The 18,029-nt window shown below is 48.8% G+C and overlaps 1 protein-coding gene and 1 long non-coding RNA gene across 2 annotated transcripts; both read right to left on the reverse strand.

Moving 5' to 3' along the window:
• Positions 1-4,127: 4,127 nt before the first annotated feature.
• Positions 4,128-6,930, reverse strand: LOC123598435. Its single transcript, XR_006712598.1, has 2 exons — positions 6,201-6,930; positions 4,128-4,397 (listed from the first exon to the last, which is right to left on the reverse strand). It is a non-coding gene; the product is annotated as an uncharacterized LOC123598435 (long non-coding RNA).
• A 2,214-nt stretch (positions 6,931-9,144) lies between these two features.
• Positions 9,145-17,923, reverse strand: WDR77 (WD repeat domain 77). The gene is made up of 10 exons (XM_045478634.1): positions 17,665-17,923; positions 17,231-17,416; positions 16,088-16,229; positions 15,756-15,805; positions 12,884-12,954; positions 12,695-12,749; positions 12,149-12,220; positions 11,474-11,582; positions 10,857-10,925; positions 9,145-10,265 (listed from the first exon to the last, which is right to left on the reverse strand). The coding sequence occupies exons 1-10, from the start codon at positions 17,777-17,779 to the stop codon at positions 10,106-10,108; spliced, it is 1,029 nt and encodes a 342-aa protein (XP_045334590.1). The 5' UTR covers positions 17,780-17,923; the 3' UTR covers positions 9,145-10,105.
• Positions 17,924-18,029: the final 106 nt, after the last annotated feature.

Below are 18,029 nucleotides of genomic sequence, written 5' to 3' on the forward strand. Positions count from 1 at the left end.
AGGCAGACGCACAGATCCAGACAGAGCAGTCAGGGAAAGAATCATCCAGGATACCTTTATTTACAGAGCCCCTTGAGCCAGGCTCTAGGGACACAGAGGTGAGTCAGACACAGCCCCTGCCCCAGGCTCGTGACGGAGGCGGCCTTGAGCCAATGTGGTAAGTGACTTAATAGAGGGCTGGCCGGGCAGGGGGAGCACAGGCTGCCTGTGGGAGGCCAGGAAGCTGCACGGAGGAGGCATCACTTGGGCTGCAGTGCTGGAGCAGGACCTGGGTGTGACAGTGAAAAAGAGCCACTACGAGGACTCCTGCTCTTTTTGCCAGACCCTTCTAGGATGGCAGTAAAAGAACATTCTGCTACTGCTCTCCTGCCCCTGCCCCCACCTGGCCTTCTGCTCCTCCTACACCCCGAGCCCAGATATGATAAAAGTAGAATCATTTCTGGATTCTGGAGCTTCCAGACTTGGCCTTACTTCAATTAAGAGGAGAAAAGTCCATCGGTCCCTCATGGGACTGCCTCTTACTCCAGGGTACAGGAAGAAGAGGTCCAGACCATCAAAGTTATGTGTCCTCAGGAGGGATGTAACTGAATCAATAAACCTTTCCCGGTTGGCCGATGTGGAAAGCATGGTGGTGAACCTGCAGGAGACCCAGGGTGAAGCAAGGAAGGCTTTTCTCAGAACCACAACCCCCACAAAGCCCCTTGGTTTGCACCTGGCAGCTGGCCCGCAGACACGGGCTGGAAGAAAGAAAGGCAGGTCTTTGAAACTCCCAACCCTTCTTAAAAGCCCCTCCCAGCCCTTGGGGGCCAAATACCCAGGGATGGGGAATTGAAGCAGCAGGGAGGGGCCCCAAAGTGTCACCTGGTTGTGCCAAAGTTCCACCCACCAATGGACAGCAGTGTTTTCAGCTTCCTGTTCCTGTGATGCGGGATAGAGGGAGGTAAGCTGGGTCCCCACTCCAGTGGGTCCCTGGGGAACAGCAGAAAGTTAGGGGGGGAGAGAGTGAAAGGGGAAATCAGGTGGAGGGAGGGGCAGAGAAGTGCAGAGCAGAGAACAGGGAAGAAAAGAAAGGAAAGGAGGGGAGAACATTCAACCCATGCATCATCACAACCCGACCTCCCAGGCTGTCCAAAGTCCACCAAACTCCCCCACATCTCATGATGCTCTTGTGCGAAGGAAAAGAACTAGTCTCAAGATGTTTCTCTTCACTGTTTTCTTAGTCAACAAATATTTATTGAGTAATTACTATGTGCCGTTGATTGCCTTAGGTGCTTGACTGTGATACAACAGAGAACAAGACAGACAAGCTCCCTACTCACAGGGAGCTTGTGATCTAGTGATGTGGGATTTATACCCTGGCCATCTATAACTATTAGCGCAGTGACAGACCTCTCCTTGGACAGGGAGAGAACCCAAGAGAGCTGGGGACAGGAATGCAAGCACTTACTGAGCACCACTTCTGCTCAAGGCACTCACCTAACCACTGGTACGCAAATATACAGGAGACACTGCCCCTTTCCTCGGGGACCTCACTGTCCTGGGGGGGTGGGGTGCAGGTGACAAATGGTAATAAAGACACTAGCATTTGTGAAGCATCTGTGATATGCGGACCCTCCTTGAAGCATTTTTTTTTTTGCACTTTTAAAATTTTTTTTAAGTTTATTATTTATTTTGAGAGAGAGAGAGAAAGCTCAAGTTGGGGAAGGGCAGAGACAGAGAGGGAGAGAGAGAGAATCCCAAGCAGGCTCCACGCTGTGAGTGTGGAGCCTGATGTGGGGCTCAAACTCACAAACCATGAGATCATGACCAGAGCTGAAATCAGAGGCTTAACTGACTGAGCCACCCACGCGCCCCACCCCCCTCCCCGAAGCATTTTAATAGCATTAGTACATGAACTCCTTCCCTCTGGCTTGAAGGGTGAGCTGAGGGTTACCAGGCAGAGGCAACAAAGGCAAGGAGGCAAGAATGAGCTCAGGGTGTTATTCCTCAGGGAATTCTCAGGCAGAGATGATCCCGAGCCCCCTGTGAGAGGAGACTAGGACCCGAAGAATCAGAAGAAAGTTGATAAGTCACAAGAGAAAATAGGCTTAATTTTCTTCTGTTTGTAAAATCTGAAAATCCGATCCCCACAGGCCATCGGAACACACTTCTCCTTGAGCTTGTTGAACTCTGGGTAGATAATTTTCTCATCCCGGAAATCCTTAGCAACGATGCGATTGTTGTTCATTGAGGCGAAGGCAAATATCAGATGGGTACAGAGGAAGGGGTCCAGGTCACGGGGCAAGATCGAGGCAGGGCCAGGTCGACTCTGCGCCCAGCCGGCAAAATAACACACCAGTTTGTGGGCGGTGCCTGGCAAGGGAGAACGTGCGTTAGTTGGCAGAGACCCAGGGAGAGGGTGGAGCTCAGCTTCCACGGAGCGGTGTGAACACAGCCCGAGAGGCCAGGCCACCGTAACCCCCACATACAAACACACCCCAAAGCTAGACTGAGGTCTGATTCCCCCTTCACCCCAACCGCTGAGGCCCCAGGGGGGAAAGAACGCCTTATAAAATCCTGATAGGATGGATCCTCAAGTCTGGATCCTGCCAACGCAGAGTGACAAGTGGCAGGTGACTGAAAATCTTCTGCTCAACTGTAGTGGATGGATGGTCCCTGACACAGGGGCCAGGGCAGGGAGGGGCTGCGGGAGACACTCAACACAGAGCACTCCTCAGCCGGGGGAGCTCCCTGGCTCCAGAGAGAAGGACACACTCTCCTTACCATCGTGGTGCCTCAGCACAAGAACCAGCCCTGTAGGAAACAAAGGGTGGAATCACGCTCTGATTCACATGCCCCGAGTGACCTGCCCCGGCCACCCTCCAGTCCTCCCGGGCACCCACCACCCGTGCCCCAGAGCCAGACACAGATGCACAAATGGAGACAGCCTCCCTTCACCTGTTTCCTCTTCTCTAAGTTGAACCAGTGGAGCCAAATCTATCAAAGCTCCTATTTAACCCCAACCAACACCATGTGGATACACACAGGCTCGGCACAGGGACAGCGATGACTTAGAAGTCAGCGAAAGCCGTAGGCCAGTGGTTGTCACCTTGGCTGCAAGTATAAAAAGTGATACTCTGGCTCCTCCCCTGGAGATTCAGATTTCACTGGTCCAAGGTGGAACTGGGCATAAAGATATTTAATGGGCAGCTGGATTTGAGAACCACTGCTCAGATGACTCCTGCCTGGGCTCCTCTGTGCCTTCCCCATGTCCCATCCCACCTCCACCTAAGCTGTCCCTCCCCCCCCCCCCACCATCTCGAGTCCTAGGCTGCTTCTCAGGAGCTCAAGAGGCCTTGAACATTGCTGTCTGCTGGACTGAGTGACCTTTCAGGGGCTGGGAACTGCCACACTCACCAACCCACAGCAACAGCCTCCCCATCTCAAAGATCTGAGAGCTACAAGGCTAGGGCTCGAGTGCCTTTATAGGAACTTCCCCGGGCACAGCCCTGAGACAGTGCTGACATAGCCTGGCTACACACACACAAAACCAGGGGCGGTGATGAATGGGCTGCTGCCACGTCACAGTGACCCCAGCGCCTCCCGTCCTCCATCAGAGCCACAGTGATGCCAGCAGCCTCCCGTCCTCCCTCAAAACCAACAAAGCAGCAGCTGGGTCTGACCCTGGCACACGGTGGGTGTCCGCCACGGGCCATGGCGAGGGCAGGGCAGCGCTCAGCCCAGTTCCTGGGATTCGCGCCACAGGGACTGAGTATGAGGAGTACACACTATATGGAGGCAGTCATTCCATTGTTACCGGATTATTAGTTGGGGAAGGGGTGGAATATAAAGTTTAAAAGTCCCAGCCTTGGACCTAGGCACGGTAAGGTTTGAACCTCCGTGTTGCTTAGCTTTTTGAGCTTCAGCTTCCGCACTCGTAAAACAGCTCATACGGTTTTATAGGTAGGAGTCAACGAGATGACGTACAAAACATTGTTAGTTCAGGGCTTTGCTCGTAATAAGGGCTCAGCGAACGGTAGCTGTTACTAAGGATGCCAGAACAGTTGCCCAGCAGAGCGGGGTTCTCAAACTCCCATCCAAGACTCGCCAGGCAGGTAATGTAAATGGGTGAAGCGGGCTCAATAAAATAGCTCACTCTCCACTTTATTAGAAGGATAGCAGTCCGAGCCGAGTGACATACGCCAACTAACATGAAGCCTCTTGGTCAGGAGACACTAGAGATGGGTATGAACAGAGGCAGCTGTTCTGAGTAACCACTCACGGCTGCCATGTAGTGAAATAGACCCAGTGTTGGAAGATCCCTCAGTTTCTCAAGAGAAGACAAAAATCTGAGTTTTCGTGCGGGTCAACGGTGTTTGAGCCAGTACACGAGCCAACGCTGAGAACGTGTTATGAACCTAAGGAATATAAGGAATACAATTCTGGATACCTGAAAGCCAATATTTTAAAAATACAATAACAACAATATGAAGGATAAACAAAAATAGATCTGTAGCCAGATGCTTTTATGATCCGCCAGTTTTCTTTGTCTGCTACGGAGGATCTCAAAGCATGAGTAGGTCCCATATTTCACGATCTGAATCTCGATCATGGAGGACCAGCAATCGGATGCTCATCTTCTCAGAGACTGACACTGCTCACCTCATCCACACTTCACCAAGGTACTAACCAGATGTCAATATAATAAATGACACGGCAAAATACAATGACTAGTGGTTAAATTAGTTTCACTTCCAGTATGAAGAAACCAGGAAGATCAATTTTTTAATCAGAAGATTGCTTGGGGGCACGTGGGTGGCTCAGTCGGTTGGGCGTCCGACTTCAGCTCGGGTCATGATCTCACGGTTCGTGAGTTTGAGTCCCACCTGGGGCTCTGTGCTGACAGCTCAGAGCCTGGACCCTGCTTCGGATTCTGTGTCTCTCTCTCTCTCTCTCTCTCTCTCTCTCTCTCTCTCTCTCCGCCCCTCCCCTGCTTATGCTCTGTCTCGCTCTCTTTCTCAAAAGTGAATAAACTTTAAAAAAAAATTTAAAAAAAAGAAGACTGCTTGGATATCATGGAATAAAAACAATAGATGTTATAGGATGTGTAGGCAAGGAATATTTCAGTAAAACTCTAGGTAAGCCTGATGGAATACCCTACCTAAAAGAGAGTGTCTCCACTTACTCATCCATCTTTGCCTTGCCTTAAGTACTCAACAAATACTTGTTGAGCATGTGCCAGGCCCTGCTAGGCACTCTAGATGCAATGGTGATCAAGACAGTTTCTGCTCTCAGGGAGCTTCTAGTCCAGTGAACAGATTGTTCACAACCCCGAGTGTATGTCTCTCTCTTGGAGATGTATGCATCTCTCTCATCTCTCTTGGATAGGTGCAGTGGGGAAAATGTGAGTTTTATCACCAAACAGACTTACTCTGTACCATCACTGGGGCCACTGGAGTCCCACCTACCTGCTCAATGCCACCCTCCATTCCTTGGGCTAACAGTAACCTGAATCAGGAAATAATTAAGCCTCCTGAGGGCAACACTGGATTAGGATGGGCAACAACTTGCACCACTGGCTACATTACCCCTGGTGTGGTTTCTAACACTAAGGACCATGCTCTTCCTTGTTTCCCAATTTCTAGCCCAGGCCCCCTAATTCTTGTTAATGGGTCTCCGCATTCATTTTTCTTCCTGTTCTGTAAACTGTAGGCACTACAGTTGTTTCCCAGGGCCTGGGTCCTGACTCAGTCTTGCCAGGCACCTGGGGCCTTTGCTGGCTATTTTTTTTTTTTCAACGTTTATTTATTTTTGGGACAGAGAGAGACAGAGCATGAATGGGGGAGGGGCAGAGAGAGAGGGAGACACAGAATCGGAAACAGGCTCCAGGCTCTGAGCCGTCAGCCCAGAGCCCGACGCGGGGCTCGAACTCACGGACCGCGAGATCGTGACCTGGCTGAAGTCGGACGCTTAACTGACTGCGCCACCCAGGCGCCCCTTTGCTGGCTATCTTTTAAGACCTCCCTGATGTGGATGCATGCCTCTCTCTAATTCTGAGCCTCCCTCCTGCCACCTCCTGTCCCCCAGATTCCGTATCACTGAGATTTCCCACTAGGTTTGTGCCTTTCCATCCCGACTCCCTCCAGGAAGCACTAGCTCCTAATGCTGTCCCCAGCACAGAGCTCAGTCTGCCTGCCAATCTGCACCACCCTCATCTGTACCTGGGTCAGTCCTCTGGGATCCTATTCTGCTGCAGTGGACAAGGCGGGATCTCAGACCTAACCATTGATTCCATGCCTTTGCTATGGATGCATTGATTCCTTTGCTATGGATGCAAAGAACACCACGATGTAACGATGGATGCCCGGGAGGGACCTCTGCTTCATTCAGGGACGATCACGCCAAGGGTAGGAACTATGACTCCATGTGTATAGCAGATGATGAATAGTAAATGCCGAGTGAGGGTTCTGTTGAAAGTCAGTATGCCATGTCGCTCTGTCTGCTCTCAATCCTTGACATTTTGCTGTCAAAAAATACCATTGTTATTTTACACACCCACCCGGATACTTGAAAATACTCCTCCCTGGTGCCTAGCCTGTTCTCATGGGAAAACATTTACAAACGTCTTTTAGTTGGCTTACTGAAGAAATGCCTACGGCAGCACACCCCCTCCCAGATTTTACAATACCCAAGTAGACGAAGGCAAGATCAGAGCCAAAATACCTCGGTTTTAGCAAAGCATTTGGCCAAACTTTTGTGATACTCATGTGGATAAATTGGACAAGTATGACTTGAACAAAATCAATTGATTGAATGAATCCAAGATCCCAGAGTGTTGACTATGGATTGGTGCAAACTTGAAAGATCTTAACCATTTTACATCTTTAAAATGAATGGGATGAGGGTGCCTGGCTGGCTCAGATCACGAGCATGTGACTCTTTTTTTTTTTTTTTTTTTTAACGTTTATTTATTTTTGAGACAGAGAGAGACAGAGAATGAACAGGGGAGGGGCAGAGAGAGAGGGAGACACAGAATCCGAAACAGGCTCCAGGCTCTGAGCGGTCAGCACAGAGCCCAACGCAGGGCTCGAACTCACGGACCATGAGATCATGACCTGAGCCGAAGTCGGACGCTCAACCGACCAAGTCACCCAGGCGCCCCGCAAGCATGTGACTCTTGATCTGGGGGTTGTGAGTTCAAGTCCCACGAGTGGCGTGGAGTTAACTTAAAAAAAAATGTTTTTAACAATAAAGTGGCTAGACAGAGCAGTGTTTCCCAATATTCAAGATAAATGATTATTTTTCGTTGTGCATGAGGATTTAAAAAAAATTTTTTTTAATGTTTATTTATTTTTGACAGAGAGAGAGAGAGACAGAGCATGAGCAGGGAGGGGCAGAGAGAGAGAGACACAGAATCCGAAGCAGGCTCCAGGCTCTGAGCTATCAGCACAGAGCCCGACGCACGTCTTGAACTCACAGACTGCTGCGAGATCATGACCTGAGCCAAAGTCGGATGCTCAAGTGACTGAGCCACCCAGGTGCCCCCGTGCGTGAGGATTTTTAAAATACTAACGGGTACTAGAAAATGTGGATTATTCCCAAACCTCTAATTTCATATAAACACTGAGGCAGTTCAAAAAAGAATATTTGATGAAGGTAGTACTGTTTGGGTATTTCTGCTGCTGTAACATGGGGAGTCAGCATGAAATGCCTATGTAGCTATTTATTAAAGAGCTGACCTCCTGTCCTGTGGGGCAGGAGAGAGACCTTGGGAACCAGAGCAATGTCTGGTGCCACCTGAAACCATACTTGAGCCGCCTTCAGCATTCGGCTCTGGGCACTCACTACCCAAGGAGCAAGCTTCCTGTAACCACGGACTGGGGATTAGCAGTGGAATAGAGTGAGTCAGGCTGATGGGCTTCAGAGTAAGAACAATGAAGTCAGGGAAATGGATTCATTCCAGCATTAGACATCTGAACCAGTGAAATTAAATGCAACATAAATGCCCACAGTTTTAAGCAAAGTAAAATGACCGGTTGGAAATCAAACTCACCAGTAAGTCTATGCTCATGCTACTGAAACCATTCCCACATCCAGGACCCAAGTGAATAACCCTACGTGTAATATCACATTTCTCATTGTTTGCTCACTGTAACACACACACACAGCCCGGGGGGGGGGGGGTGGTGGTGATTTTGATTAGGTTTGCAAATGTCTCAGTGGCAATCAACAGATGTGATCACTCTCATCAGCACAGATCAGAATCTAAACCAATTTTTTTTTAAATGTTTATTTTTGAGACAGAGAGAGACACAGCATGAGCAGGGAAGGGGCAGAGAGGGAGACACAGAATGTGAAGCAGGCTCCAGGCTCTGCGCTGTCAGCACAGAGCCCGACGTGGGGCTCGAACTCACGAACCGTGAGATCATGACCTGAGCCGAAGTCAGATGCTTAACCGACTGAGCCACCCAGGTGCCCCCCCCCCTTTTTTTTTTAAACAATAATGTGGTTCTTCAAAACCTAGGTTTTCTTTCTTTCCTGTCATTTTAAACACCCTGATACAGGTGGACATTTCCTTGGGTTCTCATCTCCACTGCTCTCCTCTCCACCATGGCTGAGTTCACCAGGAAAAGGACTAGGCAAATTTAGTTCCTACCCGCCTCACCCCTCCTTTCTCTAGGCCATCACAACTTTGTGAAGTTTACCTCTGAGAAGAACTTAAAATGTTTCTACCCACCCACCCTATTACCTTCCAAGAAGCTGTAGTTAAGAACGGTGAAGGGTTTCTTCCCACCTACCCCAAACCCAGTACAGCACAGGACTACAAATTCCACTGTTTTTACTTGGGGGTTATTGTGACAAGAGCTCATGCTTGGCAAGGGTGCAGCATGGGAGCTTTATTTATATTTCGTCCATATGCCTTCAAACTACCTCAGTTTCATGTGATTTTAGCTGAGCTAAACTTGCAAAGCACTAAAGTACATAATTGATTGTATTGAGTTTCATAATCCGTAATTGACCATGATTTATGGTGGTAGCCAGCCCATCCTTTAAGTTCCAACTAGCTGCTCTAAGGGCTGGGGAAGCACACAGACAACGGGCTAGAAGACGAACACCCTGATGCCTCACGTAAGTGAGATGTGTCCAACTGCACATAACACACGCTTCAAAAGACAGGCCAGCAAAGCCTAAACTTTTTATTTCACCAACCAGTATTTCTGATTCTCTGATGCTGCATTTAAAATCTTCGGAGTCCACAAAAACAGCATTCAGACTTCCTATATCCAGAGAAAGGGATCCAGAGGCCAGGAGAGGTCAGGCCCCAAGCTGTTTGGGGGTGGGGGATGTGGCACATGTTTCTCTGCAAGCCTGGGTCAGTTTTTCACTTAATCGAAATGCCTTTAAGCTCTGTACCACCCCCCAACTTTTTCCATGGAATCTACGACAGGAAAACACTCATCTTTCATACACACAACTCCACGAGGGGTGGGGAGCATTACACAGGCACCAGCCAAAAAATCTATTTTTGAGTCAGTTTCACGGCAAGGAGATGTGCAAAATTATGATGAGTGTTCTGGCTCTTCCTCAAGGTGAGTCGGGCAAGAGTTTTGTGGATGGAAGCATTGCCCATGAGAAAGGTAGATTAAGTTTTATAAAAAATAAAGTTGCTTCTATCTCCATGAGTAGTATATAAGCTGCTTCCAAGAATCCAGGGATGCCCACATCCCACATTCCATCTAGCCACGGCCAATTCCTCATGCACAGCTGCATAGGAAGCATAAAACCCTTTTGTGAACTTTTTGGGGGTTTTTTGGTTTTTGTTTTTTTTTGGTGGGGGAAGGACTTGGGAAAGACATAAGATGGATTTTAATTCCCCCCCACCACCAAAAACTATGCATCTACACACACACTCAGACACACATACATATCCAATTTTAGGAAAGTTTTTCTTCCCTAGGACTACAGGATCCCAGAATCCAGCCTTCCTTGGGCTAAGAGACAATGCCTATTAACTGCCCAGATCTAGTGTATCAACATAGTGTATAAGGCTCCTGTGTGGTCTCACAGACTGAGAGGGCAGGGCAAAGGGAGTGGTTACTCATGGGGGATTTGTTTTTTGTCTTATCTACTCAGCAACACTCTTAGGTCCAAGGGCTGGGAGAGGCTCCGTGGGCACGATGTGGTGGGTGACCTGATGGTCCCAACCCACTGTGGTAAGGAGGGAGTGATTGAGCGGGGACCACGTAGCATCTCTCACAAAGTCTCTGTGGGCTCGGCTTCTAAACCTAGAAGAGAAAAAAGGAAAGTCTGGGCACAGTGAGAACGAGGAGAAAGCAGGCTTGGAGAAAAGAGAGAATCTAACACATCCAGGGCACCTTTTTGGGATGTGTTATACAAACTTCACCAGATGTGTGGCCTTGTCACCAGGATAGAGTGTAATCATCCAGAGAACTTCATCGACCCTTCAATCCAGCACCCTAACTTCATGAAGAAATGGTGGCTAGAGCAAGGGTAGTAACATGGGCCAGGATCAGAGAGCACATCATGGCAAAGAAGGCAGTATAATTCAGGGACTCTGGTGCCTTTCACTGCACAGCAGGTTGCATTTCATATACGTGTTCTTTGCGTGAAAAGGGTAGACTGCCCCCTTCTGGGAGACAGCTGGAACACCAGACTTGGAAATCCCACCGACCACCATACCCCTCCTCTACCAGGGCCAGTTGTGAGCCAGCACTGGGGACGGGGAGCCGGTTGGTGTCAGCCTGCTCCCATCACCCAGCCCCCTTGAGAGAGACAGTGCATGGAGACAGAAAGAACCCAGCCACCCTCCACTCTTGTCCCCGATTCCCGGTCACAGGACCCCACTTCACACTTACACCTCAGAAAGGCCCGAGTCCAGCACAGCAAGTGAGCAGTCCTCACTGACAGAGGCCAGGAAGGGAGAGCTAGGAGAGCAAGGGGGTGGGGGGCGGTTATGAGAGGTAAAGCCATGGTTCCAAGACAAATCCTACCTGGTTTGCCCTCAACCCCCACCCCAAAGTAACCCAGAGGAGGTGGCCTGATCCCCACCTCAGGTTAAGGTCTGGCTACCACTCAAGTCCACATTACAAGTTGCAGGGAAGGATGAGGGAAATGGAGCAAGCCGGGGTTGACCGTCATCCTGGCAACTAACCACCCCATCTAGGCCCTCCCTGCAGCTTCAGCTGTGTTCAGAAACACAGGCTTTCCCAACCACACAGTCCCAGAAGCCCACGATATTCATCATTTTGGGCGTTGTGCAGGAACAAGACCATATTTTAGCCATGTGAACACAAGACCATGCTACCCAAAAAAGGACTATGGTCTTAAGAGATCTTTCGTGTTTTGAAACCTTAATTCGAGCACCGTCTGCTTTAAGGAATGACCTAATCAGCTAATGCTTTGCAAACATAAGAACTCCCCGTGTGCAGTTCCCATTCACACCCACCAGGCCCCTGGGAACAAAGGACAGTACCTGTGTGGGGAGAACACCAGTCCAGTGACACACTGGGAGTGCACAGCTGAGCTGAGGGCACACCTTGCACTCTTGGTGTCCACAAGGGAGATGGTCCCACTCTCATCACCTAGAGAAAAGAGGGAGCCCATCACAGTGGGTAAGAGCATGGGCCCTGGCGTCAGCCAGACCTGGATCTGAATGCTAGTTCCTCAAGCTTGCACAAGCTAACCATTCTGAGCATCAGTTTCTTCTTTTGTAAAGTAGGGATCGTTAATCACTGGTGGTTGTTGAAAATTAATGAATGAGGTAGTTATTATTTCAACCACAGACTGTGTCACCACATGCACAGCCTCATCACCACAAGAGCACGAGAGTGAGCCCTATTCTGCAACAGAAGTCCCTATATAGCAATCCACTTGTTTTGTACTCCACCGACTTTCAGCCAAGCCCGGAATACAGGAGCTGGAACGCACAATCAGCAATCAAATGTACCAGGAAAAAAGTCGTCATGTTTTTTTTTCCCCAAAGCCAAACGAAAACCACTTCTGGATCATCCCGCCTTATCACTGGCATAATATAGGTGATGCCCAAGCGCACTGCTGAGATTGTGCAGCTGGAGCCTTGTGCGTTACAGGGTCAGCGTGCCCTCGTCCTCCCCCTTCCTGGCATAAAAATGCGGTGTGACAGGCTTACCAAAGACAAAGACTTCACTCTGCTGAGGATGCCAAGCCAAGGAGGTAGGTAGGTAGCCAGAGGCAGTGCAGCCTGCAGAGAGAAGAGGGCTCTGAAATAAGACTCAGAGCCTAGCTCTGTGAAGAAGCTTCTCAAACGAAGTCACTCTAAGTCCCAGCACCACCTTTATTCGCCTTCCCAAACCCTGTGAAGACAGTTGTGTCCTTGCCCTTGACCCTCAAAACCTCATTGATCCCTCAGCCTCCTGCCCTTTCTGGACGGACCCGAGTCACAGGCCAAGTTTCAGGCATAAAGCATGAAGAGAACAATTCTGGCCCCTCTGTCCACCCGTCCCAGGAACGGAATCGGCCACCCACAAGCCTACCCTTCCTTTTGGTCCCCACTGCACAAAATGGAATCAATAGAACCTCAGAGGGAAAGAGAGTGATTACATCCCCTATGTCACAATGACTGAGGATCTGGTGACTGTGCCTTTGTCTCTCGCCAAGGAAGCCTCTGCCAGGTGGGTTGCTAGTATACCCTCCCACCACCGGCTCTCAGACTCACCCATCTGTGATGCTGGCTTGGGACAGCGGGTATCCCAGAGTAAAATTCTGTTGTCCTAGAAGGAGGAGGGATGGGAAAAAGGCTTCACAATCCCCAAAGCAGCTGCCGGCCAGGTGTCCACTCTAGACTTGTGGCCAGAGGTTTGAGTGTGGTTAGGAAGTGGGGAGGGAAGGAGAGGCTGTATCTCACCTCACTGCATGAAAGGAACACGGAATCCTTGTGGGGAGAGGCGGCGACACAGGTGACCTGCCCGGAGTGAGCTGTGAAGGAGAGAGAAAGTGAAGTAGGACAGAGCAGAAGCTGGATGCATTACTACCGAGCAGCCCAGATACTACCGAGGGAGGTGTGAGAAACAGGCCTGGTCTCAGGATGCGACTTAACCCGTTCTGTGAGAGATTTTGGATTAGACAAAACCCCGGAGAAAATGTTGGTGGAGTTACAGAACCTAAAAAGGCTTGGGGGAGAAAAATGAATTAGTAAAGACAAGAAAGAGGAATTAGGGGCTGAGCAAGAAGCATGAAGGAATGTACACCCCAGAACAGCAACTGTATTCTGCTGTGTAGCACACACACACCTCCAGGTAACACAGAGCCTTTCAAGGGACTTCTAGACGCTGCTACTTTTAGGGAAGTAAACTTTTCCGATGTTCTCTTTCCTGAAATCGAACCGAGAAGCTGCCGCAGTCTGCCTGTGCCCCTTGCCTCCCTCCACTCTCACATTCCCGTTTTCCCAGGCGTAGAAGGCACACGTACCTCTCGGCCGTCCCACACCTCACCATGGCACGATGCCTAGGGGTACAAAACCCACAGGGGTACAAAACCCCAAAAGGGGCTTTTCCCTAAGAACCAGAGAGTAAACGAAAGAGCACCTGGGTAAAATCCAGTGGAGGGGCTGGCCCCGTTTCACCGGACCACAAACCACAACACACGAGCACCAGGGTGGCTCTGGGACTTATCTCTGTTTCTGCCTAACAATGACAATTTTGAAAAATATGGCAAACGCTTGCGGTAAGGACACATCTGACAAGTCTAACTGAACCTAAAAACGAAGTCGGACTTTTTCTGACAGGAAGTGAAGTCTAACTTGGCCAGCTGGCATAACAGTGCTGATTGGTTTTTAGCCAGTTAGGTTATTCGGTAGATATTCTGCATATTGAAGAGGCTTAATCTCCAAGTCCAACATTTTGACAAACATATCCTTGAAACCAGTACACAATAAATGACCAGAAATTACTTCCTTTGCAACTGTTTAAACTTAAATTAGTTGCCAATATGAAAATGTGTGAGAGGGTAATTTTTTGAAAAATTTTCAGGCCGACATGCTAAAAATTCTGAAGATTGCTGCTATGTGTTAATTACAGGCTGTGGAAAGCACCTATATAATGGCATCTGAGCAGATTACCTGAAGTGGTCTGAATATGACTCTGCCCCAAGACAGGAGAATGTAATCAAACCACCTTCCATAGTTCTTTCCTTGCCCTAGAATCCAGAGAAAGCCAACACAATGACAAAGGATTGCTCAAGTGAAAGCAAAGCTCAGACACAAGCACCATGGGAAAGTATAAAAGATAAAGAAGACGCAGGGTAGTTCTATCTTAACTTTTTGAGGAACTTCCACACTGTGGAGAATGGGTGATGGGCACTGAGGAGGGCACTTGTTGGGATGAGCACTGGGTGCCGTACGTAAGCGATGAATCACGGGAATCTACCCCCAAAACCGAGCACACTACATACACTTTATGTTAGCTAAACTGACAATAAATTATATTAAAAAAAAGATACTACGTAGTGCCTCTGCCCTCAGGGGATTTGCAATTCAGACAAAAATACAAAGAACTAATGAAAAAAGCTGAACAGAGGAAGTACTGAAAGAGTTAGCACAGACCAGGAAAACCCCTCGTGGGCCTAAGAAACAAAAGGCACACGTAATAGACTCCAGCACCAGCATTTTAACATTGTTTGTTTACGAGTCTTGGACCCTGAAGGTCCAGGATGTGTATGAGTTTGATTTTGCTTTGGCACATAGTGAATCATGCACTCCCAAGTTAGAATTGGCAGGGAAAGGCCCTTAGCCATTGAATGAACATCTCTTAGCCACACACACATTAATGCTCTATGCGTTATCTTCGCGAAGATGTCATCTTCATGAAGAATGGCTCTCAGAACAAAGTCAACTAGTACTGCTATTAATGAAAGTAAGCAGAAAAAGTAACAATACGAAGTGATGGTTCTCACCAGAAAAACAAAACTTTTGTGGAAGTGAATACTCAAAAGCTCAAGATTCCCAAGTCTCAGGTTTATAGTTGGAGAAGGCCAAGGATCTACTATGCTTGGGTTTAATTAGAGCAGTATGTTTGAAGGGAAAGTGACAGAAGGGCTTGAATGCCAGGACAAGAAAATGGGATGTTAATCCACAAGCCACAGAAACCACAAAAGATGAGGGACTACAGGTGGAGAGATGAGGTGAGTATCACCACATGCGAGGTAAAGCTGAAAACAAAACGCATCAGAAATGGAAAGCAAGAGGGCGCCTGGGTGGCTCAGTCGGTTAAGCATCGACTTCAGCTCAGGTCATGATCTCACGGTCTGTGGATTCAAGCCCCACATTGGGCTCTGCTCACAGCTCAGAGCCTGGAGCCTGCTTCGGATTCTGTGTCTCCCTCTCTCTCTCCCCATTCTCCACTCACACTCTGTCTCTCAAAAATAAACAAACAAAAAAAAACCAAACAAACAAAAAAAGAAAGAAATGGAAAGGAAGATCCCTGACCAAGGGGAAAAAGGTTCCAAAGAACTTGGGGACCCACTAATAGTGAGGAAGCAGGAGGTGGGAACAGGACTGAGAGGTGGAGTCCCCTGTGGCCAAGAAGATGGTGGGGCCATTACCAGAAACAGGGAAATTCAGAAAAGGCTAGGGATAGATACTGGGGCCTGACTATAGTTTTGGAAGAAAACCATCAGGCAGAGGGCAAGGAACTGCTGCCCCTAACATCCAAAGTCAATGAGCCCAAGGGGAGAATAACAACAAAACAGCTAAGGCCAGACTGAAAAGAATGTGTACTCACCCCGGTATGAATTCAGTACCATCTGCTGGGCAAGGTCCCAAACCTTGATACTAAGAAGCAAAAGGAAACAGAGTCTTAATTTTGACCTATACTATCCACATAAAAACACGTGTTCAAACAAGAACTTCCTTTGACATGTCCTATGTCATTGCTTACTGGGCTGCTACTAAGGTCTATTCACAATAGATTGCAATATCTCTAAGAAAATCTTAATCATAATTAATCACCGGGTTCTTACAATAAGCCCAAAACGTTACTCGATGAGGCTAATAAGATAGTAAAGGAACCCAGCAGAGGTCTAAAATACAGGAGCGATGAACACAAGGACCCACCAGAAGTCTTTGCTACCGCTGACAGCTTGTGTGCCAGAGCTGAGGACACTGACTGTAGACACGATGTCATCATGCTCATACTTGCAGAACTTGCTGACAATGAGTGTCTCATTCTCATCCAGCTCCCACAATTCAACAGCACCTGTTGGGAGTGGGGTGAAGGTTGAGGGAAATGAGCATGGACAACACCAAGACAGTAACTCACGTCTAAGATTCAAGTGAATCCATTGTCACTAAACTAACAAAGTAAGCTATTGCTATAAAAGCAAAATCCATTATCATCAGAGGATTTAGCTAATTTCCAAGCCATCTGGCTTTATGCTGGCATGACTGTTTTCTTAGTTAACAATCCAGAAAACGAGGTGGGGAAAACTTCTAGAAAGACAAGGAAAGGTGGAATGACTGGCAGAATTCATTATCTGGCTTCCAGTGAGAAAACACTGGAAAATAAGTCCCAGGAGACAAGGCTAAGGTCTCCACAATCTGTGTAGCACAGAGCCCAGTGTGGTTAAATCTTCCCAATTGCTTGAACATTAGTATTTGTTGAACAACTTGCATAAATGTCTCACAGCATCTTTAAAAATATGCTGAATAACTGAATGTCTTGCACAGGGACAGATTAAGTACAGAAAACACCCCAAAAGTTGTCTTGAATATGTAGTGCTCATGCTCAACTGTCAGAGAGGCTCAGTTTTTAATGCCCCAGTTCTGTGCTTGCCTTCCAACACCCAAATACTGATTTTTTTTTAATGTCAAAGACTCCATTGCTGAACCTGACTTTCAAAACAAAGGAAGCAAAATAAAGACATTTAAAAATAAGAAAATGGGAAGAAATGGAAAGAGACAACACAAACTGACTTAAGCATCATCTTTAAGATCAAGATTGTCTGGATTTGAGGAGAGATACTGGGAAGGTTACTGGAAACATAAAAATGGTTCTTATCCATTCCTTAAGTTTGTTAGAAATTCCCCCCATGCAATTTAGAGTCTCGAAAGGTATTTTCCCACTACACAAGAGCTCTCCTTTGGCCAATACCCTCAAGCCCCGCCAAGCACTGATTATGGAACATTAAAGATTGAGTCCAGCCCTACCAGTATCCCATCATCTATTTCACCTGTGGGGTCGAGGAGAAAGTGACTCACCTGAATCGGAAGCCACTAGGATACCTCTGTCCCCAACCCAAGTGAGGTCGGCCACTCCGGCCTCCGTCTGTACTCCAGCGGAACAGAAGCCTTCGTTGGGGGCGGCACAAGGGTCCTTGAACAACCAGAGGGAGCCAGCCCAGCAGCGGCCACTCAGGCTGGAGGCCCCGAGCAGGAGCGCCCCATCTAAGGGAAGTACAAGCTGTCAGCACGGGACGAGTGGAAGGGCTCGTCTCCATGGTGACCACACTGAACAGCACGCGGGCCGGGTCTGAGCTCAGGAACGCGGGGTTAAGATTGGGGACTGAACTAGGCGACTCGAGGCGGGGGTCAGGAAGGCGTGCGGGGCGGGGAGGAGCGCTGGAAAGGCCAGTCCTGGGAAAGGGCATCCCCGGCAGGATCAGGGAGCTCCCAGGCCCGGGATCTTGGCTCACCAGAACGATACCGCGCAGCCTCCAACTGTCGTTCCATACAAGCGGGCGCATTAGGGGGAAGGTTCCACTCGCGGGCCGCCGAGGGCACTAGTGGGGGCGGCGTTTCCTTTCGCATCTCCACGGTTCCAACTCCAACCTAGACCCGAACTGAACGCCCGCCCGAGACAGCTCCGGCAGTCCCCACGTGGTGCCCCTCTGGGCCTCCGCCCCTCTCCACAAGCTACGGTCACTCTACATCTCGCGAGAATTGCTTGTACGGTTCTCTTCCGCAGCCGGCTGCGCTCTGGCAAAAGGGTCTCCGCGTTCCGTGCCTCTTATCGCGAGAAAAAAATCCGAGGCCAGCTAATGGCCAGAGGACGCAACGT

Source organism: Leopardus geoffroyi, chromosome C1 (assembly GCF_018350155.1).
Source record: "Leopardus geoffroyi isolate Oge1 chromosome C1, O.geoffroyi_Oge1_pat1.0, whole genome shotgun sequence".
Lineage (NCBI taxonomy): Eukaryota > Metazoa > Chordata > Mammalia > Carnivora > Felidae > Leopardus > Leopardus geoffroyi.

What these genes read in the sequence shown, in the direction of transcription:
- WDR77 (XM_045478634.1), bottom strand. Translation starts at nt 17,779, where the DNA reads ATGCGAAAGGAAACGCCGCCCCCACTAGTGCCCTCGGCGGCCCGCGAG. An exon ending in CAAGCCAGCATCACAGATGG is followed by an intron (nt 12,221 to 12,694) that starts GTGAGTCTGAGA and finishes TTCTCTCTGCAG; the next exon opens with GCTGCACTGCCTCTGGCTAC. An exon ending in CTGGTGTTCTCCCCACACAG is followed by an intron (nt 10,926 to 11,473) that starts GTACTGTCCTTT and finishes TTGCTCTCCTAG; the next exon opens with CTCTCCCTTCCTGGCCTCTG.